At 45.9% G+C, this 19,884-nt stretch overlaps 1 protein-coding gene across 1 annotated transcript in view; it reads left to right on the top strand.

Moving 5' to 3' along the window:
* The window catches only part of dnah9 (dynein, axonemal, heavy chain 9), a 130,601-nt gene extending 111,475 nt beyond the window's left edge, over positions 1–19,126 (top strand). The window contains exons 69-76 of the mRNA XM_055890440.1: positions 405–632; positions 2,301–2,492; positions 2,755–2,946; positions 5,198–5,368; positions 7,045–7,227; positions 8,626–8,879; positions 9,196–9,331; positions 18,526–19,126. Of these exons, the coding sequence (XP_055746415.1) occupies positions 405–632; positions 2,301–2,492; positions 2,755–2,946; positions 5,198–5,368; positions 7,045–7,227; positions 8,626–8,879; positions 9,196–9,331; positions 18,526–18,753 (1,584 nt within the window). The 3' untranslated portion in view covers positions 18,754–19,126. The remainder of the gene's footprint in view (positions 1–404; positions 633–2,300; positions 2,493–2,754; positions 2,947–5,197; positions 5,369–7,044; positions 7,228–8,625; positions 8,880–9,195; positions 9,332–18,525) is intronic.
* The last annotated feature ends 758 nt before the right edge of the window (positions 19,127–19,884 follow it).

Genomic DNA, 19,884 nt, shown 5'->3' on the forward strand with positions numbered 1-19,884 from the left:
GATTAAATTTAGAGTGCCGTAGGAGATGAAGAGAAGGCAAAGCGGCTTATGAATTAATGACTGCAGTTATTAGTGGTGTAATTAGATTTGGGTAACACGCGGGCGGGCAGCGCTCTGGGCGGTGATGTGAGGGGCTTGGCTAACTCCTCATCACCATGAGGACTTCCTCTCTCGGGGTTAGGAGTTTGGACACACGGAATGGAACATTTATCTCAGACAAGTTTATGTAGTGCTATCACAATGTTATCCCTATACAGGTTGGAAATGTACATTCTGAGGGGAATAGAAAAAGCTAAAAATGCCCAGTCACACCTGCAACAAAACATGTTGTGTAGGTAAATGTGGCCTTGCTTGAGGCATGCTGCCTGTATTTATTGATATTACTGTAATATTTCTCCCTATAGAACATTCACCTGGTGGCGAGGTGGCTGGGTTCTCTAGAGAAGCATCTGGAGCAGCATGGAGAGAACAGTCACCAGGACTTCAGAGTCTTCATCAGCGCTGAGCCTTCAGGGACCCCAGAGGGCCACATCATACCACAGGGCATCCTGGAGAACTCCATCAAGATCACCAATGAACCACCCACTGGCATAAATGCCAACCTGCACAAGGCCCTGGATAACTTCAACCAGGTAACACACAAATAGGCATACGATGTACGATTTCTCTCTCTCCCGCTCTTCATTTTCATTTGCCCGTAAAAGAAGCAGTCCAGACGTCCCATGTTTACGTGCCACTTTCTCTGTGGTGTTGTCATCAAGTTGACTGTTTGGTGTGCAGTAGCAGCTACCAGATTGAGAGTGTTACCTCTGTCAGTGACCTTAGAGTAGACTCTGACCCGTGGAGGACACAGTCGTCCCCTGTAGTAGAAACATGGCTCTCTATGGGGAAGAGGCACATTTGGACGGGATGTTTATCCACAAGCCATCTTTCTGTGATCGAAATACAGTGTGACATAATTATGTGTGTGTATGCCTTCATGTGCTTGCGCGCATGCATTTGTGCTAGTTAGAATTCCACCTCTATCTCATCAGTGCACTTCTATCTACAGTAAAGCAGCTGTTAGCCAGAAATGTACCAACAAGTTATCAATGCATCTCCATCTGTAACCTACCATAACCTGCTGGGGTTCTGCCTCCATACCAATAATGCAATGCTTAGCTTCCATCCAACATGCCATTTTAAAGTGCTGATGCCTATCTCTCTGATAGTGCATGTTTGTGTGGTAGCTAGCACGCACACACACACACACACACACACGCACACATGCATACACACACTCCAGGAGGTCCCCTAGGTACTGTAGAGAGCAGGGCGGGACAATTTTCCAATCATGTACTGTACAGGGTGAAAGCTAATCAATGGTTTGTCTCTATACAGCCAGAACCCTTAGTAACCCACAGTAAGCCAGAGAGATGACAGTATCTTTCCTCCTTCCTGACCTTTTCAACCAGCAGATACAAAAAGCTTTAGTGTCCATTCTCATCCCCTGGCTGTGTGTGTGACGGCCAGCAGGAGACATTAAAGAAACAGGCCTCTGGAATGACACGGTTAGGATTTTTTGATGTAGTTACACAGTTCTCAAAGAGCTGGAAGACATGTCATTATAGATGTATTATCAGGTCTTGGTTTATGCTTCTTCTTTGCTGGTAGAGAATGTAATCAAGTGTGTGTGTCATCTAACAGTGTATGGATAGGGAGGCAATGCTCCACTCTCAGCTGTGAGCAGCCAGAGAGGCACTGTGTGCAGAATATTAACTAACTTTCCGTGTGTGTGTTTGTGGCGTCTGTATGCTCATTTGTGTGTGCGTGTGCATACGTTCTAGGAGTCAGCTCCCTTGGGCTCGACAGGGGTAAAGCCAGAGGGCCTTCTCCACAGTACTCAACCTGACGCAGGAAGGAATATAAAAGAGCATTTAAAACCACTGTTTTCATAGAGGTTATTGGCATTCTTATTTCACCGTCCCTCCCCTAAGGCCATCTTACATTCCCCTTATCTGGGTATGATGAGCCAACGGGACGAGATCGCCTGACAAGCAGTAACAATTCAAAAAGAATCTCATCCTGCCGTTTATTTCCATTCATTGTCTTCTTTCTGTACCGCGGAGCCCCGCGTTGCTGGGGACCTCTGCACAGAGAATCAGCCACAGCTTCTTACTTTCAACACAACGCTTTTGTATTTGAAAAAATCTTCATAAATGCTACCCGTACTTTTCTGAGGCAGACAGTGAAACGGTGAACATTCGTCAGGAAGAGTTTTGAATGTTTGTTTAGTTGTCTGGGCCTTTGTTTTCTTCTAGGACACTTTGGAGATGTGTGCCAGGGAGAATGAGTTTAAGAGCATCCTGTTTGCGCTGTGCTACTTCCACGCGGTGGTGGCTGAAAGGAGGAAGTTTGGACCTCAGGGCTGGAACAGATCTTACCCCTTCAACACGGGAGACCTCACCATCTCCATCAATGTACTCTACAACTACCTGGAGGCTAACTCGAAAGTAACCAGTCCACACACATGCTGTATCTTATGTGCCACAGTAGTAATAAAGACAACCATGTTCCATGACAGTAATACCCTTTTCACACTATTGTGCCGACCCCAAACCAAATTGTGGATATTTTCTTTGGCAACTATGATGGATGCGTAAACCAGGCCAACTTAGTGGCACTTGGTTTTGCTAAGCTCGATTCGGTTCTGTAGTGTGAAAAGCATTTAAGATTCTAAGGTGCATTATAACTCATTTTCTCTCTGCGTCCCAGGTGCCATATGATGACCTGCGATACCTGTTTGGAGAGATCATGTATGGAGGTCACATCACTGATGACTGGGACAGACGCCTCTGTAGGACCTACCTGGAGGAGTTCATCAAACCTGAGATGATGGAGGGAGAGCTGTACCTGGCTCCCAGCTTCCCCTTGCCTGGGAACATGGACTACAACACCTACCACCAGGTCAGTAAAGAACCGCATCTACCATCAGGCCACCGGATTCTCCCTGCCTGGGAACATGGACTACAACACCTACCACCAGGTCAGTAAAGAACCACATCTACCATCAGGCCACCGGATTCTCCCTGCCTGAAAACATGGACTACAACACCTACCACCAGGTCAGTAAAGAACCACATCTACCATCAGGCCACCGGATTCTCCCTGCCTGGGAACATGGACTACAACACCTACCACCAGGTCAGTAAAGAACCACATCTACCATCAGGCCACCGGATTCTCCCTGCCTGGGAACATGGACTACAACACCTACCACCAGGTCAGTAAAGAACCACATCTACCATCAGGCCACCGTAATCTCCCTGCCTGGGAACATGGACTACAATAGCTCCCAGTTAAGTAAAGGACTACAAATACAATCAGGTTACCTAATGATCTTACACTACCTCACGTGGCTTAAAGCTGCAATAATGTCACTTGTTGTATTTTTTCAATGTTCAAAAGCTCCAATAAGTTGGTAGTGGTCATCCAATGTGACGCAGCAGTAACAATGTTGCGCGTCTAGCCTGCATGAGAACCGCTGTATTCATTGGTTTTCATTTTCCCGGTCGGGTCAGATTTTCCCTCAAGATCTTGTGGTGCGCACAAGTGACATGTTTTCCATCAGTGAGGAGGACAGCTCAGGGATATTCTAACGGGTAGCGTTATGATAGCTAGCTACTTGAGCCCATGGCCAATACTTGGCTAGCGGAGCTTACTAGCTTACAGACATGGCAGACGCATAAATAAGTAATGTCAGTTATTAAATAGCAACCTTGAGAATGTGAGGGGGAAAAAGTTGGTTACTTATCTGTAACTTATCTATAACTATATTGTATACTTGGTTGTTGTGTCAATTGCTGAAGTAAAAAATATCATCCATCATTTAATAGATAGCAACCTTGACAGTCTAAGGTCTAAGTCTGTTGTGTCAATTCAAATCTACTTGTTTTCCCCATTTTCAGCGTGCTGATATTTCTCTCCAACTCTGGAATCTGTTCGCCTCTCTGTTATGACAGCAGGAACTTTGCTTCACCACAGCCCTCTTTAAAAAAAAGACAACTGCCAAGATTTATATCAGTAACACTCTTGCTAAAATGTCTGCCAGCCCTTGCAGCCTGTCCACATTCCTCCCACCAGCTCCCCAGGGAGAGGTTGTATTTAATTATCCCCAGCCCGGGTGTTGTTCGCTGGGCACGTCTAGGCTGACAGAGACACCTGGCATGGAGGTCTGGAGCGTTTTACACTTGGCCAGCAAACAGATAGAGGGAGCTGAGTGGCTGAGACTTAGCTGGAGCGCCTGGAACTGGAAAGGCCTGGTGGTCCCTGGGGGTCTGTTAGAACATGTCCACTCCCTCATCCATCTGTACTGCCCAAATACTGGACAGGAGAGGAGATGGGCATGGAGGAGGGGAAAGGGAAGGAGGGCAGGCTATGGGATTATTTGAGATACTTCTCAAAGAGGTTTTGAGACGTTTTCAGAACATTTGGGGACCAGGACAGAGAAGAGCTTTGACTGGGATAAGCCGGTTGAGTGGGGGGGTTGGAGGAGAGAGGGAGAGAAAACAAATACGAAGTAGTGATAAGAGACATGGATGGGTAGCAGTGAGATTCGTAGACAAACAGCATCTGGTGAAGATAAGGTCAAGCACATTGACTGCCTTGTGAGTGGGACGGGACTGGGAAAGTGTGGAGTCAAAGAGGAAAATAGTGGAAAGAAAGAGGTGGAAAGAAATGAATCAAAGGAAGGCGTTGGGAGGTTGAAATCTCAGAGTACGATTAGCGGTGACCATCGTCAGGAAGTGAACTTATCACAGCATCGATCTTCTTAAGGAACTCTCCAAGGGCAGCTGGTGGGCCATAGATGACAATAATGTTAAGCTTGAGTGGACAAGTGACAGCGACAGCATGGAATTCAAATGAGGATATGGATCGGTGTGAAAGGGGAAACATTTGAAAATCTCCACTTAGGAGAAATGAGTAGCCCTTTGCCACCACAATGACTGGTGTTCTAGAACTATAACATGTCTCATTATTTCCTTTGCTTTAACAGAGCTTGGCAAAGTATATACTATATCTGGCATCCACCGTATTTTCTTCACCAGTTTTTTTTCTTCAGATCAGTGCAGATGAAGGACGGGAATTCACTGTAGAATATTGAAATGCACACTCCCACTAATTTGGTGTTCTAACGTGTAATTCCCTCTTCCTCCAGTACATAGATGACACACTTCCTGCAGAGTCTCCCTACCTGTACGGCCTCCACCCCAACGCTGAGATCGGCTTCCTAACGCAGACGTCTGAGAAGTTGTTCCGGACCGTGCTGGAGATGCAGCCAAGAGACAGAGGGGCCGGGGAGGGCAGTGGGACCACCAGAGATGAGAAGGTAGGGATGGACTAACTGTATGGAGGAGGAGCAATGCGACAGTCATATATGGTAAAAAACAGTTTCCTGGATACAGGCTAACAGCCTACACCCATTGAGGTTCTCCATTGAGCATGATTTTGGAATCCAGGCTTCATCTGTGGCCCAAAAAACATCCCATAGAGTGTAGAGAAAGTTGGGCCAATGTTAGAGCGATTGCTGCCTCTGAGATTCTAAGTTCTGTGAACTGATTCATATTTTCAAAGTGTCAAACCTGAACCAAACTGATTGTAAGGTAGGAACAAGGTAGTCTTTGGTCCAAGGCTCCATCAGGTCATAGCTCTATATCACCCATCTGGCACTGACAGGAGTGACATAATACAGCACACGTCACCTTTACCCCCTGACAACCTATATGGGTTACCTTAACTACTCTCCCAATGTTTGGACAATCTTATTCCCTTGTTCCCAATCCCCATATGCCTTACCTTAAATACACTCTTGTGTGTTACCTCAGACAAACTAGTCCAATGTCTGAAACAAATATGTTCATAGTGAATGAGCTCAATCCCCCCTTACAATCTAAAGCACTCAGAAAAGTGGTATACTTAAGCAATAAGGCCAGAGGGGGTGTGGTATATGGCCAATATACCACGGCTAAGGACTGTTCTTACGCACGATGCAAAGCAGAGTGCCTGGACACAGCCCTTAGCCGTGGTATGTTGGCCATATACCACAAACCCTGAGTTGCCTTATTGCTATTATAAACTGGTTAAATATTTTGTCATACCCGTGGTATACGGTCTGATATACCACGGCTGTCAGCCAATCAGCATTCAGGGCTCGAACCACCCAGTTTATAAATTCGAATACATTATGACCTCACTTTTCTAATATGCAAGCTAGCTTCCTGTTTAATGGGCGTTTGATAGATGTAGAGCAGTGACTTCTCCTTGTGTCCCTACACGATCTCACGCTTTAGTGCCGTCTGACTTTAAATGATATAGAAGTGTGTGTGTGCACATACATGTGGGTGCGTGTGTGTGCCTGGGTGTATTATGACGGCTGACCTTTACAACTGAGAAGCAGAGATAGTTATGTCTTAACAGATGACAACCATCGGCCAACGCCAGCGAACGATGCCCGTTTGAGCACTTCCTGTTTGATATGCAGGCTGCCGCGGAGCTGAAGAAGACAGATTCAACATTTGAGCGGAGAATCCATAGTTATGATGACCTCCAATCCTTTGTTCAATGTTTAATCCGTTGATTGATCTCTAGTGCTGGAAAATGTGAACACAGACATAAGCTTTCATCACTTACCCAACGGAAATATGAGACGAGGATTGATTCTCCGGGGATTTGACTTTTATTAAAGACAAACGGCTGCTGTTGTTGCAAATAATTCTCATGAATATTTATACATTTTTTTCTTCCATAATTTTCTTCTCAAGGAGTCATTAGTGCTTGGAATTCTTATCATGTTTACTCGACAGATGTAATCTTTTTTTGATTCCCTACTTTTCAGTAACAAAATGTGACACTGGCACTGAGAAATTCTTGACAATGAACACAATCTATCGTTCTGTCATTAATACCATCTTCATAATACATCCCCAAATTCAAGGTTAATATTTACCCCCTCTTTTGTCCCTGTCTCTTCACACACACACACATACACACACACCTTTACCCCAGGTACGGTCTGTGTTGGAGGAGATAATGGAGAAGTTACCAGAGGAGTTTAACATGGTAGAGATGCTGGGGAAAGCTGAGGAGAGGACACCCTACCAGGTGGTGGCGCTGCAGGAGTGTGAAAGGATGAACACACTCACCCAGGAGATAAGGCGATCCCTACGCGAACTCAACCTTGGACTCAAGGTGAGTCAATCAAGCAATCATTCTATCAAGGTCAGCCAATCACAAACAGTCTTTGTCTACTTCTTCTACTCACTCCCCCACAGTTACTTTGAGTTAACTTTGCTTTGAAGTTCAGATAATTATTTGTTTTGGGGTAAACAATGCCAGTGTCCACCGGTGGCGGGTGGCTGGGCACTGCCAACCCATAGACCACTTCTAAGAAAAAGAAACAATGGCATTGGAGTCAAATTATTTTTTTTATCATTGGGGTAATGAGTCACGCTCTGTTGGTTGAGCCTGTATACAGTAGCGGTCTGGTCTGCTCTGTTATTATTCCTGCATAACTTTGTGTCACCAGTATTCCTCTGAAACGCAGGCTGTCTTCTTAAGTAGTGGTGAGTCAGCCCTCTGGCCCCTAGTGTGTGCGTGTGCACGTGCATGTGTTTCGTCTTAAGTGTGAGTCATAGTGAGGATTTGAGAAACAATGACCTTAAACACTGGAGAGAATATATATTTTTTAAATACATAAAAGTAAAATGACATTTCACGACATGGCCTGTTCTGGAATCCCAGCTGTATATTAGCTCGGTGTTGTCGTAGCAACGGCTGGTTTAGGGTTAAGGCAGGTGGCTATGTGCGTGTGTGTGAGTGCCTTTTCTAAGGAGTTATGAGCTTCGAAGCCTCAACACATTGCCTCCGGTAAATCGCCTCAGTGAGTTAAAAGCCATGTACTTTATTTTACCAGTCAAATGTACTCATATTTCGACTTTACTGTGCAAATATATTGGAACGATCAGAATCTCAACCTTGGCTGGAAGCATTTGGGGGTGGGGGGGGTGTCCTGACTTGTTGAGGGATCTGAGTGATTTGGGGGAGAGTTAAAAGGGTGACTGGTTCAGGGTTAATGCTCTGCAGTAGATGAGATACATCTGGGAACTCTTTATCGCCTCAGTAAAAGAGGGTTATGACGGCGAGACATGAATACATTCATCAGCTAGCTACGGTATCATTCAGTGAAGGACACACTGTTTGGCATAGCCATTTAACTTGTTAGTCTCCCTCCATATAGTTCTTCTGTTTTCTCTTTGGATAGAAAGTGAAGAAAGTGAGTGACTGCTTTTGTTTATGCATGCTTCATCAGCTATGGGTTGCTGTTGCTAGTGGTTACAGGGTGGTATTGCTCAATGACACACAGGATTTCAATTTTAGTGTGAAAAAGACAACTCCAATAACTGTGAGATTTCTCCTCAGTGTTCTTGCAGAAATCCACAGGAAAAATTACATTATTAATTAAAGTTATTTGAATAAAAAATGTGCTTTACTAATAAAACATTTGACACAAACTTATTCCATAATTGACTGACAATAAACGTTCTCTGAATCTCATTCCCATCGCTTTTTCTGATTCCTTCCTCTCAGGGAGAGCTGACTATGACCAGTGACATGGAGAGTCTCCAGACGGCCATTTTCCTGGACCTGGTCCCAGAGTCGTGGACCAGACGGGCCTATCCGTCTATGTGTGGCCTGGCCCTGTGGTTCACTGACCTGCTGGGGAGGATCAAGGAGCTGGAGGCCTGGGCCACTGACTTCATCCTGCCCTCAGCCGTCTGGCTGGCCGGCTTCTTCAACCCTCAGTCCTTTCTCACAGCCATCATGCAGGCTATGGCTCGCAGGTAGGTTGGCATGATAATCGATATTGCAGAAATATAGCTTGAAAAAGTGGATTCAATGATACTTGTGCTAACGCAGGCTCGGCACGATCACAAATATGATCAGATAATGGAAACAAAATTGTTATTCGCTTTAAAATAATGTGAGAAGTACAGTTTTTCTCATTTCAAAACAGCTTTTTCTGTGAGAATAGAATTCACCTTGTACCTGGAATTCCCACTGTCAATTATCACGATAAAAGCTGTTATCACGATACTACTTATCACCAGGTGATTGTGATACAACATTCCATGATGTTCCCATGATTCCTCCTGTCAGGAATGAGTGGCCTCTGGACAGGATGTGTCTGCAGTGTGACGTCACCAAAAAGAACAGAGAGGACTTCAGCACTCCTCCCAGGGAGGGGGCCTACGTACACGGACTGTACATGGAGGGAGCACGCTGGGACACTCAGGTACAGAGAGGGGTTATATAGGTGACATATAGATGACACAAAGGTGACATAGCTAGTGAGAGTTGTGTATGTCAGAGGGGGCCTACGTACATGGACTGTACGTGGAGGGAGCTTGCTGGGACACACAGGTGGGGATGTCACCTCATAGAGGAGTCATGTGGCTGACATATCAGTGACTTAAGCGTGACATAGTCGTGTTGTGTGTGTATATAGGTGTCCCCCCTACACTGCATGTGTGAAGACGCTTTACAGTTCATACATGGTTAGAGATGGTAGGGTAAAGTAGTTATTTGTTCAATTAAAGTTTATCTCAAGGTTACTTCAGTTACTACTGTAGTATGGAATACTGTGTGCGTGAGTGTGCCAGTCAGGCTTTCGTTAAATTATATGTATGCATCCAGCTCTCTTGCAGGGTCCCAGTAGACCTGTTAATTAGGGAATGTGTCGAGTATGCACTGGCACACTTTAATCATCCTTATGAGTTGCACTGCTGTGTTCTCTCTTTATTAAAAGATGGAGACAGACAGACAGACAGACAGACAGACAGGGGTATAGGCAGAGAGTCAGACTGAGAGATGAGTAGCGAGGGTGACAGGCGGGCAGTCCGGGAGGGAGGAAGGCAGGCAGGCAACGATGGAGACAGTCAGAAAAGCATGAAAAAGTGTCCTCTCCCCCTCTCCGCTCCGCTCGCCTCCTCTCTCCTCTACTCTCTTCCTAACTTCTGTCTTGCACTTATATTGGCTCCTCTCATCTCCACTCCTCCTCTCAGCCCTGGGCCAGCACTGTGTCAGGGTGTAACGGAGTGTGAACGGGAGTGTGAGCAGCATCCCTCCATCTGGAGCCCGGCTCTGGCGCTGCAGCTGTACAAGTCAAAGATTTATGATAAACCAGCTCATGTATATGAATGAGCCAAGCTACTTATTCAGGAGATGCGGACATCAAAGATGGGGGAATACACAGTAGCACTCTCTATGTGTATATAATAAAGATCTAAAGATGATAGTGGGGGGATGGGAAGGGTGTGTGTTTATGTTTATGCTGTTGGTTGTCTGTCTCCACCACTTATCCCCTAAGCCCCCACCTGCCCCCTGCCATTTATCCCCTAAGCCCCAACCCGCCCCCCGCCACTTATCCCCTAAGCCCCCACCCCGCCACTTATCCCCTAAGCACCACCCGCCCCCCGCCACTTAACCCCTAAGCCCCCACCCCACCACTTATCCCCTAAGCCCCCACCCTGCCACTTATCCCCAAATCCCCACCCGCACCCTGCCACTTATCCCCAAATCCCCACCCGCACCCCGCCACTTATCCCCTATGCCCCCACTCGCACCCCGCCACTTATCCCCTAAGCCCCCACCCGCCCCCCACCACTTAACCCCTAAGCCCCCACCCCACCACTTATCCCCTAAGCCCGCACCCCGCCACTTATCCCCTAAGCCCCCACTCGCACCCCGCCACTTATCCCCTAAGCCCCCACCCGCACCCCACCACTTATCCCTTAAGCCCCCACCCGCACCCCGCCACTTAACCCCTAAGACCCCACCCGCACCCCGCCACTTATCCCCTAAGCCCCAACCCGCCACTTATCCCCTAAGCCCCCACCCGCACCCCGCCACTTATCCCCTAAGCCCCCACCCGCACCCCGCCACTTATCCCCTAAGTCCCCACCCGCACCCCGCCACTTATCCCCTAAGCCCCCACCCGCACCCCGCCACTTATCCCCTAAGTCCCCACCCGCACCCCGCCACTTATCCCCTAAGTCCGCACCCCGCCACTTATCCCCTAAGCCCCCACTCGCACCCCGTCACTTAATCCCTAAGCCCCCACCCGCACCCCGCCACTTATCCCCTAAGCCCGCACCCCGCCACTTATCCCCTAAGCCCCCACCCCGCCACTTATCCCCTAAGCCCCCACCCGCACCCCGCCACTTATCCCCTAAGCCCCCACTCGCACCCCGCCACTTAACCCCTAAGTCCCCACCCGCACCCCACCACTTATCCCCTAAGCCCCCACTCGCACCCCGCCACTTATCCCCTAAGCCCCCACTCGCACCCCGCCACTTATCCCCTAAAACCCCACCCGCACCCCGCCACTTATCCCCTAAGCCCCCACTCGCACCCCGCCACTTAACCCCTAAGTCCCCACCCGCACCCCGCCACTTATACCCTAAGTCCCCACCCGCACCCCGCCACTTATACCCTAAGTCCCCACCCGCACCCCGCCACTTATCCCCTAAGCCCCCACTCGCACCCCGCCACTTATCCCCTAAGCCCCCACCCGCACCCTGCCACTTATGCCCTAAGCCCCCACTCGCACCCCGCCACTTATCCCCTAAGCCCCCACCCGCACCCCGGCACTTATCCCCTAAGCACCAACTCGCACCCCGCCACGTATCCCCTAAGCCCCAATCCGCCACTTATCCCCTAAGCCCCCACTCGCACCCCGCCACTTATCCCCTAAGCCCCCACCCGCACCCTGCCACTTATGCCCTAAGCCCCCACTCGCACCCCGCCACTTATCCCCTAAGCCCCCACCCGCACCCCGCCACTTATCCCCTAAGCACCAACTCGCACCCCGCCACGTATCCCCTAAGCCCCAACCCACCACTTAACCCCTAAGCCCGCACCCCGCCACTTATCCCCTAAGCCCCAACCCGCACCCCGCCACTTATCCCCTAAGCCCCAACTCGCACCCCGCCACTTATCCCCTAAGCCCCAACCCGCCACTTATACCCTAGATAAATCTAGCTAACTCAGTCAGCCATTGGTTAGGCTATCAGAAGCTAGATAAAGGCATCTGCCATTCAACTGTATAAGGGCAACATTTTGGAGTGACAGTGGAATCAATCAATCACATTTTGACTTAATGGGTGGGACCGTTTTTACAAAAACGTATGGAAACTTCTGCCATCTTGAAGGCTAACAGGTCACTGCGCAATAGCGAGCAATAGTTTTCCCATGGTCTAGCTAGCTAGCTTTGTTGTTGGTTAGATTGCAGCGGCTGCAGCAGGTGTCAGCCATCTCTTTGAAAATAAGTTGTGTGTGTGAAAAATTGTTGCATTTAAAGTGGAACTGACAGCATTTCAGCAACATGAAATCTTATTCAAATCTGTTCATATACACTCCCGGGGGGTAATCAAGTGACTACTGAGATATGGTCATTTTCACATTTTCATAAATTATTAGAATATTTGGGAATTACGTATACTAAGGCATTTGTGAAACTTTGATAGCAAAATAGAGTGGTAAAGCAGCCTTGTGTTTGGACAGTAATAGACACTGTAGTAAATAAAACCGAATAAAAACAGCTGTCTTGTCCAGGACCGGTCTACACAGACCCATGCGCTATAGCCAATCAGAGCTACAGTAGGCCTTTATGCAAACAAGCCATTTGCCACACCGCCCTGCCATCATTCACTTTGAACTTGACTGTATGTTTACAGGCAGTTGCAACAGCACGACTTTAGATAATTATAACTCATTCGCCAAAACTAACAAAATACACCGGAATAGATTTCTGCAAATATGTAAACACCTTGGGGGTCCTCTTACATTTGGTCAAACAACCATGAAAAGGTAGGCTCTCTGTCCCTCAGTTATGCACATCATTAACAGCAAGATCAACTACTAATTCTAGCCAGAGCAAGACGAGCTAAAATATAATGAAGGAACATTAGATAAAACCTCTCAAATTTTTTCATCTATTTGGCCGTCAAAATTGCAATAATAAGCAATGGTAAATTGTAGCCTCCTCGTCCTTCTGCAGCTTGCCTGCCAATGCATGCATGTTCTGACCAATGACCCAAGCTAACTGGCTAAAGTTGGCTAGCTTGCTAGCTAGCTACTTCCAGACACAAATGAGAGAACCCTCACTCTGACCATTTTACTCACCATAGCAGAGCTGGTTAGGCTGTTTACATGTTATCTAGATCGTTTTTAACTATTACTTTTTTTGTCTACGTTTACTGACACCGGTCATATTCAGCAGGTGTTGCGTGTTCCTAAATTCATCAGTTGTTCTGCACTCTGGCACACTCATATGAGAGTGCTCTGAAATCGGAGTAGATAGCCAGAGTGAATTTGCAAACTCAAGAAATATGCTAACTGGATAACTGTCGATAAAGTTATTGCTAGCTAACCAAATGACACCTGTATCTCTAGCCGTGTATATCTACCGAAAACGATATGAGAGGAAAAATGTAATCACTCACCCAATCCTTCAATGGCATGACATGCCATCCTCCTAGCAATCTAGCTAATGTTAGGCTCCGTTGCTACATAAATAGGTACGCTAGCCTATTAGCCACGTTATGACCTACTTGGGATCATTGTCCTTGCTTGTTTGATTGTATTGACATTCCCAGCCTTAGTTACATTCGTCAATTTTTGTCCAGAATATTGAGTCATTGAAACTGAAACAGTGCATCCCTAATGGAGGCAGCAAACAATGTACCTGGCCAGCTGTGATTTACAACCTGATAGCAAATATTTTTTGGACTACCAAGAAATGTATTGGTGAATTAAATGAATCGTGCATTGAACTGCATCCATTTATTCTGCCAACAATGCCTTGTGTACGTCGTGGAACGTTGAATCCAATATAACCTATTTTTAAAACCTCTCATGGAGTTGATTTTGTAGCATTAACTGTGAATTAGATATTTTTGACTGATATTATGATTGTCTGTTTGTTTCATATCTGAAAAGTAGTTAAAACGCTGTCAGTTCCACTTTAAACTTTAGGTGACTGGATACTTTGTGTGCCAAACGTGAAACGTCTTTTTTTGCAATGGGAAGTAATAGTTGTATATTTCGACTGGGAAATGCTTAATGGTTGTGTTTTTGTATTCTTATGATTGGGACCTACTGGCTTATTATGTCTGAGTTCATGGACTGCTTATCCTTTAACATCATGCTGTGTGTGAATGCTGTCTTTCCATTGGCCCTATGCAGTGGTATAGTGGTTCCTGGAGAAGGAGGTATACTCAAATGGTGCCAAAAAGTTCCCAAATGGCCCGCCAGAAGAAGGAAAGCCACCCTGGGTGAAAAGTCCCATGTTTTCCTGTTTTTTTAAATGAATTTTCCAACCAATTTTTCAGATATACACTCTCAATCATTTTTTTTTTATAGACCAATGTATTTAAGTCCACAACAATGCTTAAACCACATCAATCTGATTGGATGGGCCTGTCAGGGCCTGGCTCACCAGTGGGTGGGCCTCTGTCCTCCCAGGCCCATCCATGTCTACGCCCCTGATGCAAACAGGGCATGATGACAATTGCACATCACATATAGCCTACTAAACAACACTTCAGACTAAACTTTTTCAGTTTAGACTTTTTCAACTTTGTTGTCTTAGTTAGCATTTACTGCTAGATATCATAAGTTGAAACGTCTTTCCTACCCTACCAATGTCATTCTTCTGTGAGCTGCTCCATGCCAAAACCAGTTGAGAGCTGCACACTTGCTGCCTGCGGATGATATTCCTCTGAAACTAGGCTGTGTGTGCGGCGCGCATGTGAATATATTTCACGTGCTTTGCGTTTGTGTAAGCTACTGATTGTGTAGGTATGATTTCTCTATTGTAGTACGTAATTGATAAGTAGTATACCTCCACTACACTACTTTGATACGCATCAGTAGGGATTAAGAAGTGAGTATACGCAATGCCCACTGAATACAAGTCTGTATACGGTTTATACCTACAAATAGCCTCCACTACACCACTGGCCCTTGGTTTTTTACAAAAAGTGCACTCCTACATGAGTACACTGGTATTACGGTTGCTGTCCTTTCAGAACCATGAACCTGGTACACACTGAAGGCCTATAGGTACACCACTGTACTAACCTGTCACACACTGAAGGCCTATAGGTACACCACTGTACTAACCTCTCACACACTGAAGGCCTATAGGTACACCACTGTACTAACCTCTCACACACTGAAGTCCTATAGGTTTACCACTGTACTAACCTCTCACACACTGAAGGCCTATAGGTACACCACTGTACTAACCTCTCACACACTGAAGGCCTATAGGGTCACCACTGTACTAACCTCTCACACACTGAAGGCCTATAGGTACACCACTGTACTAACCTGTCACACACACTGAAGGCCTATAGGTTCACCACTGTACTAACCTGTCACACACTGAAGGCCTATAGGTACACCACTGTACTAACCTGTCACACACACTGAAGGCCTATAGGTACACCACTGTACTAACCTGTCACACACACTGAAGGCCTATAGGTACACCACTGTACTAACCTGTCACACACTGAAGGCCTATAGGTTCACCACTGTACTAACCTGTCACACACTGAAGGACTATAGGTTCACCACTGTACTAACCTGTCACACACTGAAGGCCTATAGGTTCACCACTGTACTAACCTGTCACACACTGAAGGCCAATAGGTTCACCACTGTACTAACCTGTCACACACTGAAGGACTATAGGTTCACCACTGTACTAACCTGTCACACACTGAAGGCCTATAGGTTCACCACTGTACTAACCTGTCACACACTGAAGGCCTATAGGTTCACCACTGTACTAACCTGTCACACACTTAAGGCCTATAGGTACACCACTGTACTAACCTGTCACACACTGAAGGCCTATAGGTACACCACTGTACTAACCTCTCACACACTGAAGGCCTATAGGTACACCACTGCACAAACATGTCTATAATAGACATAAAGGCTGTTAAGATACTGTATTAATGTTTCAAGAAAGGAGTGTATATATTTGGCCTGGCGAAGCGGTTTTAGGGCTGACTAAATGGAAGCTGATAATGAGTTTTTTACTCCGCTGGTCTCGGGAAGAAAGGATGAGTCCTCACTGTCCGAGATCGAGTCAAGACCTAGTACAAATGTATTCGACACGAGACAAGACCGAGACACTCAATATGTGGTCTCGAGACCGTATTACTACAACACTGGAAAATAGGTTTATATATTTTGTTTGTATGTACACCACATGGCCAAAAGTATGTGGACACCCCTTCAAATTAGTGTATTCAGCTATTTCAGCCACACCCATTGCTGACCAGTGTATACAATTAAGCACACAGCCATGCAATCTCCATTGACAAACATTGGCAGTACTATGGCCCGTAGTGAAGAGCTCAGTCACTTTTAACGTGGCACCGTCATAGGACGACACCTTTCCAACAAGTCAGTTTGTAAAATGTTTGCCCTAGAGCTGCCCCGGTCAACTGTAAGTGCTCTTATTGTGAAGTGGAAACGTCTAGGAGCAGCAGCGGCTCAGCCGCTAAGTAGTAGGCCACACAAGCTCACAGAACGGGAGTGCTGAAACGTATAGCTTGTAAAAATTGTCTGTCCTTGGTTGCAACACCCACTACCGAGTCCCAAACTGCCTCTGGAAGCAATGTTAGCACAAGAACTGCTCGCCCGGAGCTTCATGAAATGGGTTTCCATGGCCGAGCAGCCACACACAAGCCTAAGATCCCCATGCGCAATGCCAAGCGTCGACTGGAGGGGTATAAAGCTCGCCGCCATTGGACCCTGGAGCAGTAGAAACGCGTTCTCTGGAGTGATGAATCGTGAGGAATAATGGTCTGGGCTGTTTTTCATGGTTCGGGCCCCTTAGTTCCAGTGAAGGGAAATCTTAACCATACAGCATACAATGACATTCTAGACAATTCTGTGCTTCCAACTTTGGGTCAACAGTTTGGGGAAGGCCCTTTCCTGTTTCCGCAGGACAATGCTCTGTGTACAAAGCGAGTTCCATACATACATTTTTTGGGGGGATTGGTGTGGACGAACTTGACTGGCCTTCACAGAGCCCTGACCTCAACAACATCAAATACCTTTGGGATGAATTAGGACGTCGACTGCGAGCCAGGCCTAATTGGCCAACATCAGTGCCCGACATCACTAATGCTCTAGTGGCTGAATGGAAGCAAGTCACCGCAGCAATGTTCCAACATCTAGTGGAAAGCCTTCCCAGAAGAGTGGAGGCTGTTATAGCATCAAATGGGGGACAAACTCCATATTAATGCCCATGATTTTGGAATGAGGTGTACGACGAGCACGTATCCACATACTTTTGGCCATGTAGTTTAAGTGTTGGGCTTTATAGATTGTTTACATGTATGTGTTGGGCTTTACAGTCATGCACCTGAGCTCAATTTCGAGTCTCATAGCAAAGAGTCTGAATACTTATGTAAATAAGGTATTTCTGTTTTTTTATTTTTAATACATTTGCAAACATTTTTTAAAACCTGTTTTTTGCTTTGTCATTATGGGGTATTGTGTGTAGATTGCTAAGAATGCCAAGGTCATATTTGTCCATATTCTGTTCCAGTTAAAGGGTTGTTCAGATTCACTTAGATCTGTGGAAGTACAGTAGCTTATTAATAAGATACACTATAGCCAGTTTTGTCTTTGCAACAAATAAATATCTATTCTCTCCTAATGGTGACGGTTGCTGTTATCTTTTTACATTTATATCAACCCCATACACCTTCAAGAAGATAGAAATGATAATATGTCATGAATTTCAATGAGATGGGACAGCGTCTTTAACGACCCTCATTATTCCTATTTACCTAAATACACATAAAGCTATCAATGTGTAAAAGAACACAAAAAGAATGTACAGACTGCTGATGCAATTAGGGCTGTAATTCAGACGGATGTCATAAAGTGGCTTTGTCTCTTCGTCCTCCAAGCTTCTCCTCCAAAGTCATTAGGATTTACATTTGTTTCCTGGAGTCAGCTAGCTTCGTGGTGGAACTTCTGTCTTCTGGACACTAAGTGGAGAGAGGATTAATTAGTGAGATGGACCGCTCTGTTTCCTGTTTGAGCGTGTTTGGAAAGTCTGCTCTGAAAGGCAGGAGAAGACAGGATAACTTCAGACTTATAGTGACTTTCACACACTGTTCAAGGGTACCCCAAATATTGAGCCCCTAAAGTGTCCTTCTGCCAACTCAGTCAGATTAATTTAATTACATTTGCTGTATTGTTTAAGAAGGATTTAATTCAGTTCTACCAAAAACAACCTTCAGGAAATAAAATTGCTTTAGTTATATGGTAATACTTAATTTTCACAATATTCCTGTTTGTCCTAAGGCCGCCTACACTGAAGAAAAGTGTACATATGAGATACTTTTTTCTCAAAGACCATGTCATTGTCCTCTCTCCCTCTCCCATCAGGCTGGTATGATGGTGGATGCACGTCTGAAGGAACTGACCCCCACCATGCCCGTCATCTTCATCAGAGCCATCCCTGTGGACAAGCAGGAGGTGCGTTACGTCTACCAGTGTCCTGTCTACAAGACCAGACAGAGAGGACCCACCTATGTATGGACCTTCAACCTCAAGACCAAAGAGAACCCTTCCAAGTGGACCCTAGCTGGGGTGGCCCTGCTACTGCAGATCTAAATGCAAGTTTTATCTTGTTTTTGTAGATCCAAAGTTCTAAACATACTGTGACGTTTCGGTCAGAGACCTTCATCAGACATAATCTTGCCAGCCAGCAAGTTGAGTTCTAGATTGATCTCACTTGTCGAAAGGAGGGAATGTTCCTGTCGAAATGAGGAACGAAGTGAGAAGGGTCAAAAGAAAGATTTATTCTGTCTTAAAGAGAAGAGAAACCCTACACCAAATAGATAGGTTTGTCCTGTAATACTTAAATCAGTATAATCAAAAATAAGCTACTCTGGAGATCTCAAATAGTAGTTTCTTCTTTTTTAAACCCCAATTTTGTAGAATAAAGACTTTTATACTGAACCATCCAAGAGTGCAGTCAGGTGTTTTGTGTTCACTGCTTTGCTCCTCTTTTCCCTCCATTTTCTCAAATCTACAGTCATTCTCTCTAACTTTTTCAAAGCAGTCTTCTCCACCACCCACCTCCTTCCTAAATACCTTCCCAACTCTACAGCTCATTCTGCAGTCTCACATATACTGTATACCCATCCATTGTACCCAGACATGTGCAAACTGCACACATACACACGCACACACACGGACACCATAAAAGGATCATGAGGAGGGGTTCATTTTATCGTGGTGGTGTATAAGTTATGATGCCTCAGCTATCTCCATTTCTCTCTCTTTCTCTCTCATCAGCTCCGTCTCCCTGGTGTCTCCTTTATCCAGTTATTGGAGGGCCTTAACAAAGCGCCATGAGACGGAGAGGCATGAGGAGGAGGGATGGAAAGAGGGAGGAAAATGAAGAAAGCAATAATGCAATGGGAGGCAATCTATGTAGAACTTGCAAATTACACCTTCAGGTAGTGTTATGAAAATAGATTGTGCCTTTGCCTATGTGGCGCATACCGGTATACACAGTACAGATGATGCATGGGACTCAGGAGAAATTATTACCCTCTTATAAGCTTTGAAGAAATAATTCAAAGTGCTTTTGAAGCGCTGCGTTTTTGTTGACTCTTTCTATTAGGGAATGCAGTACTGTACACACACTGGTGTGTGACGTAAAGTAGAATGAACTGTTTGGGCCTAAGGGAAAAGTTAGCACTTACCTGCCTTCAAACAATACTGTTATGTCTCGTG

The sequence above is a fragment of the Salvelinus fontinalis genome, chromosome 30 (assembly GCF_029448725.1).
Source record: "Salvelinus fontinalis isolate EN_2023a chromosome 30, ASM2944872v1, whole genome shotgun sequence".
NCBI classification, from domain to species: Eukaryota; Metazoa; Chordata; class Actinopteri; order Salmoniformes; family Salmonidae; genus Salvelinus; species Salvelinus fontinalis.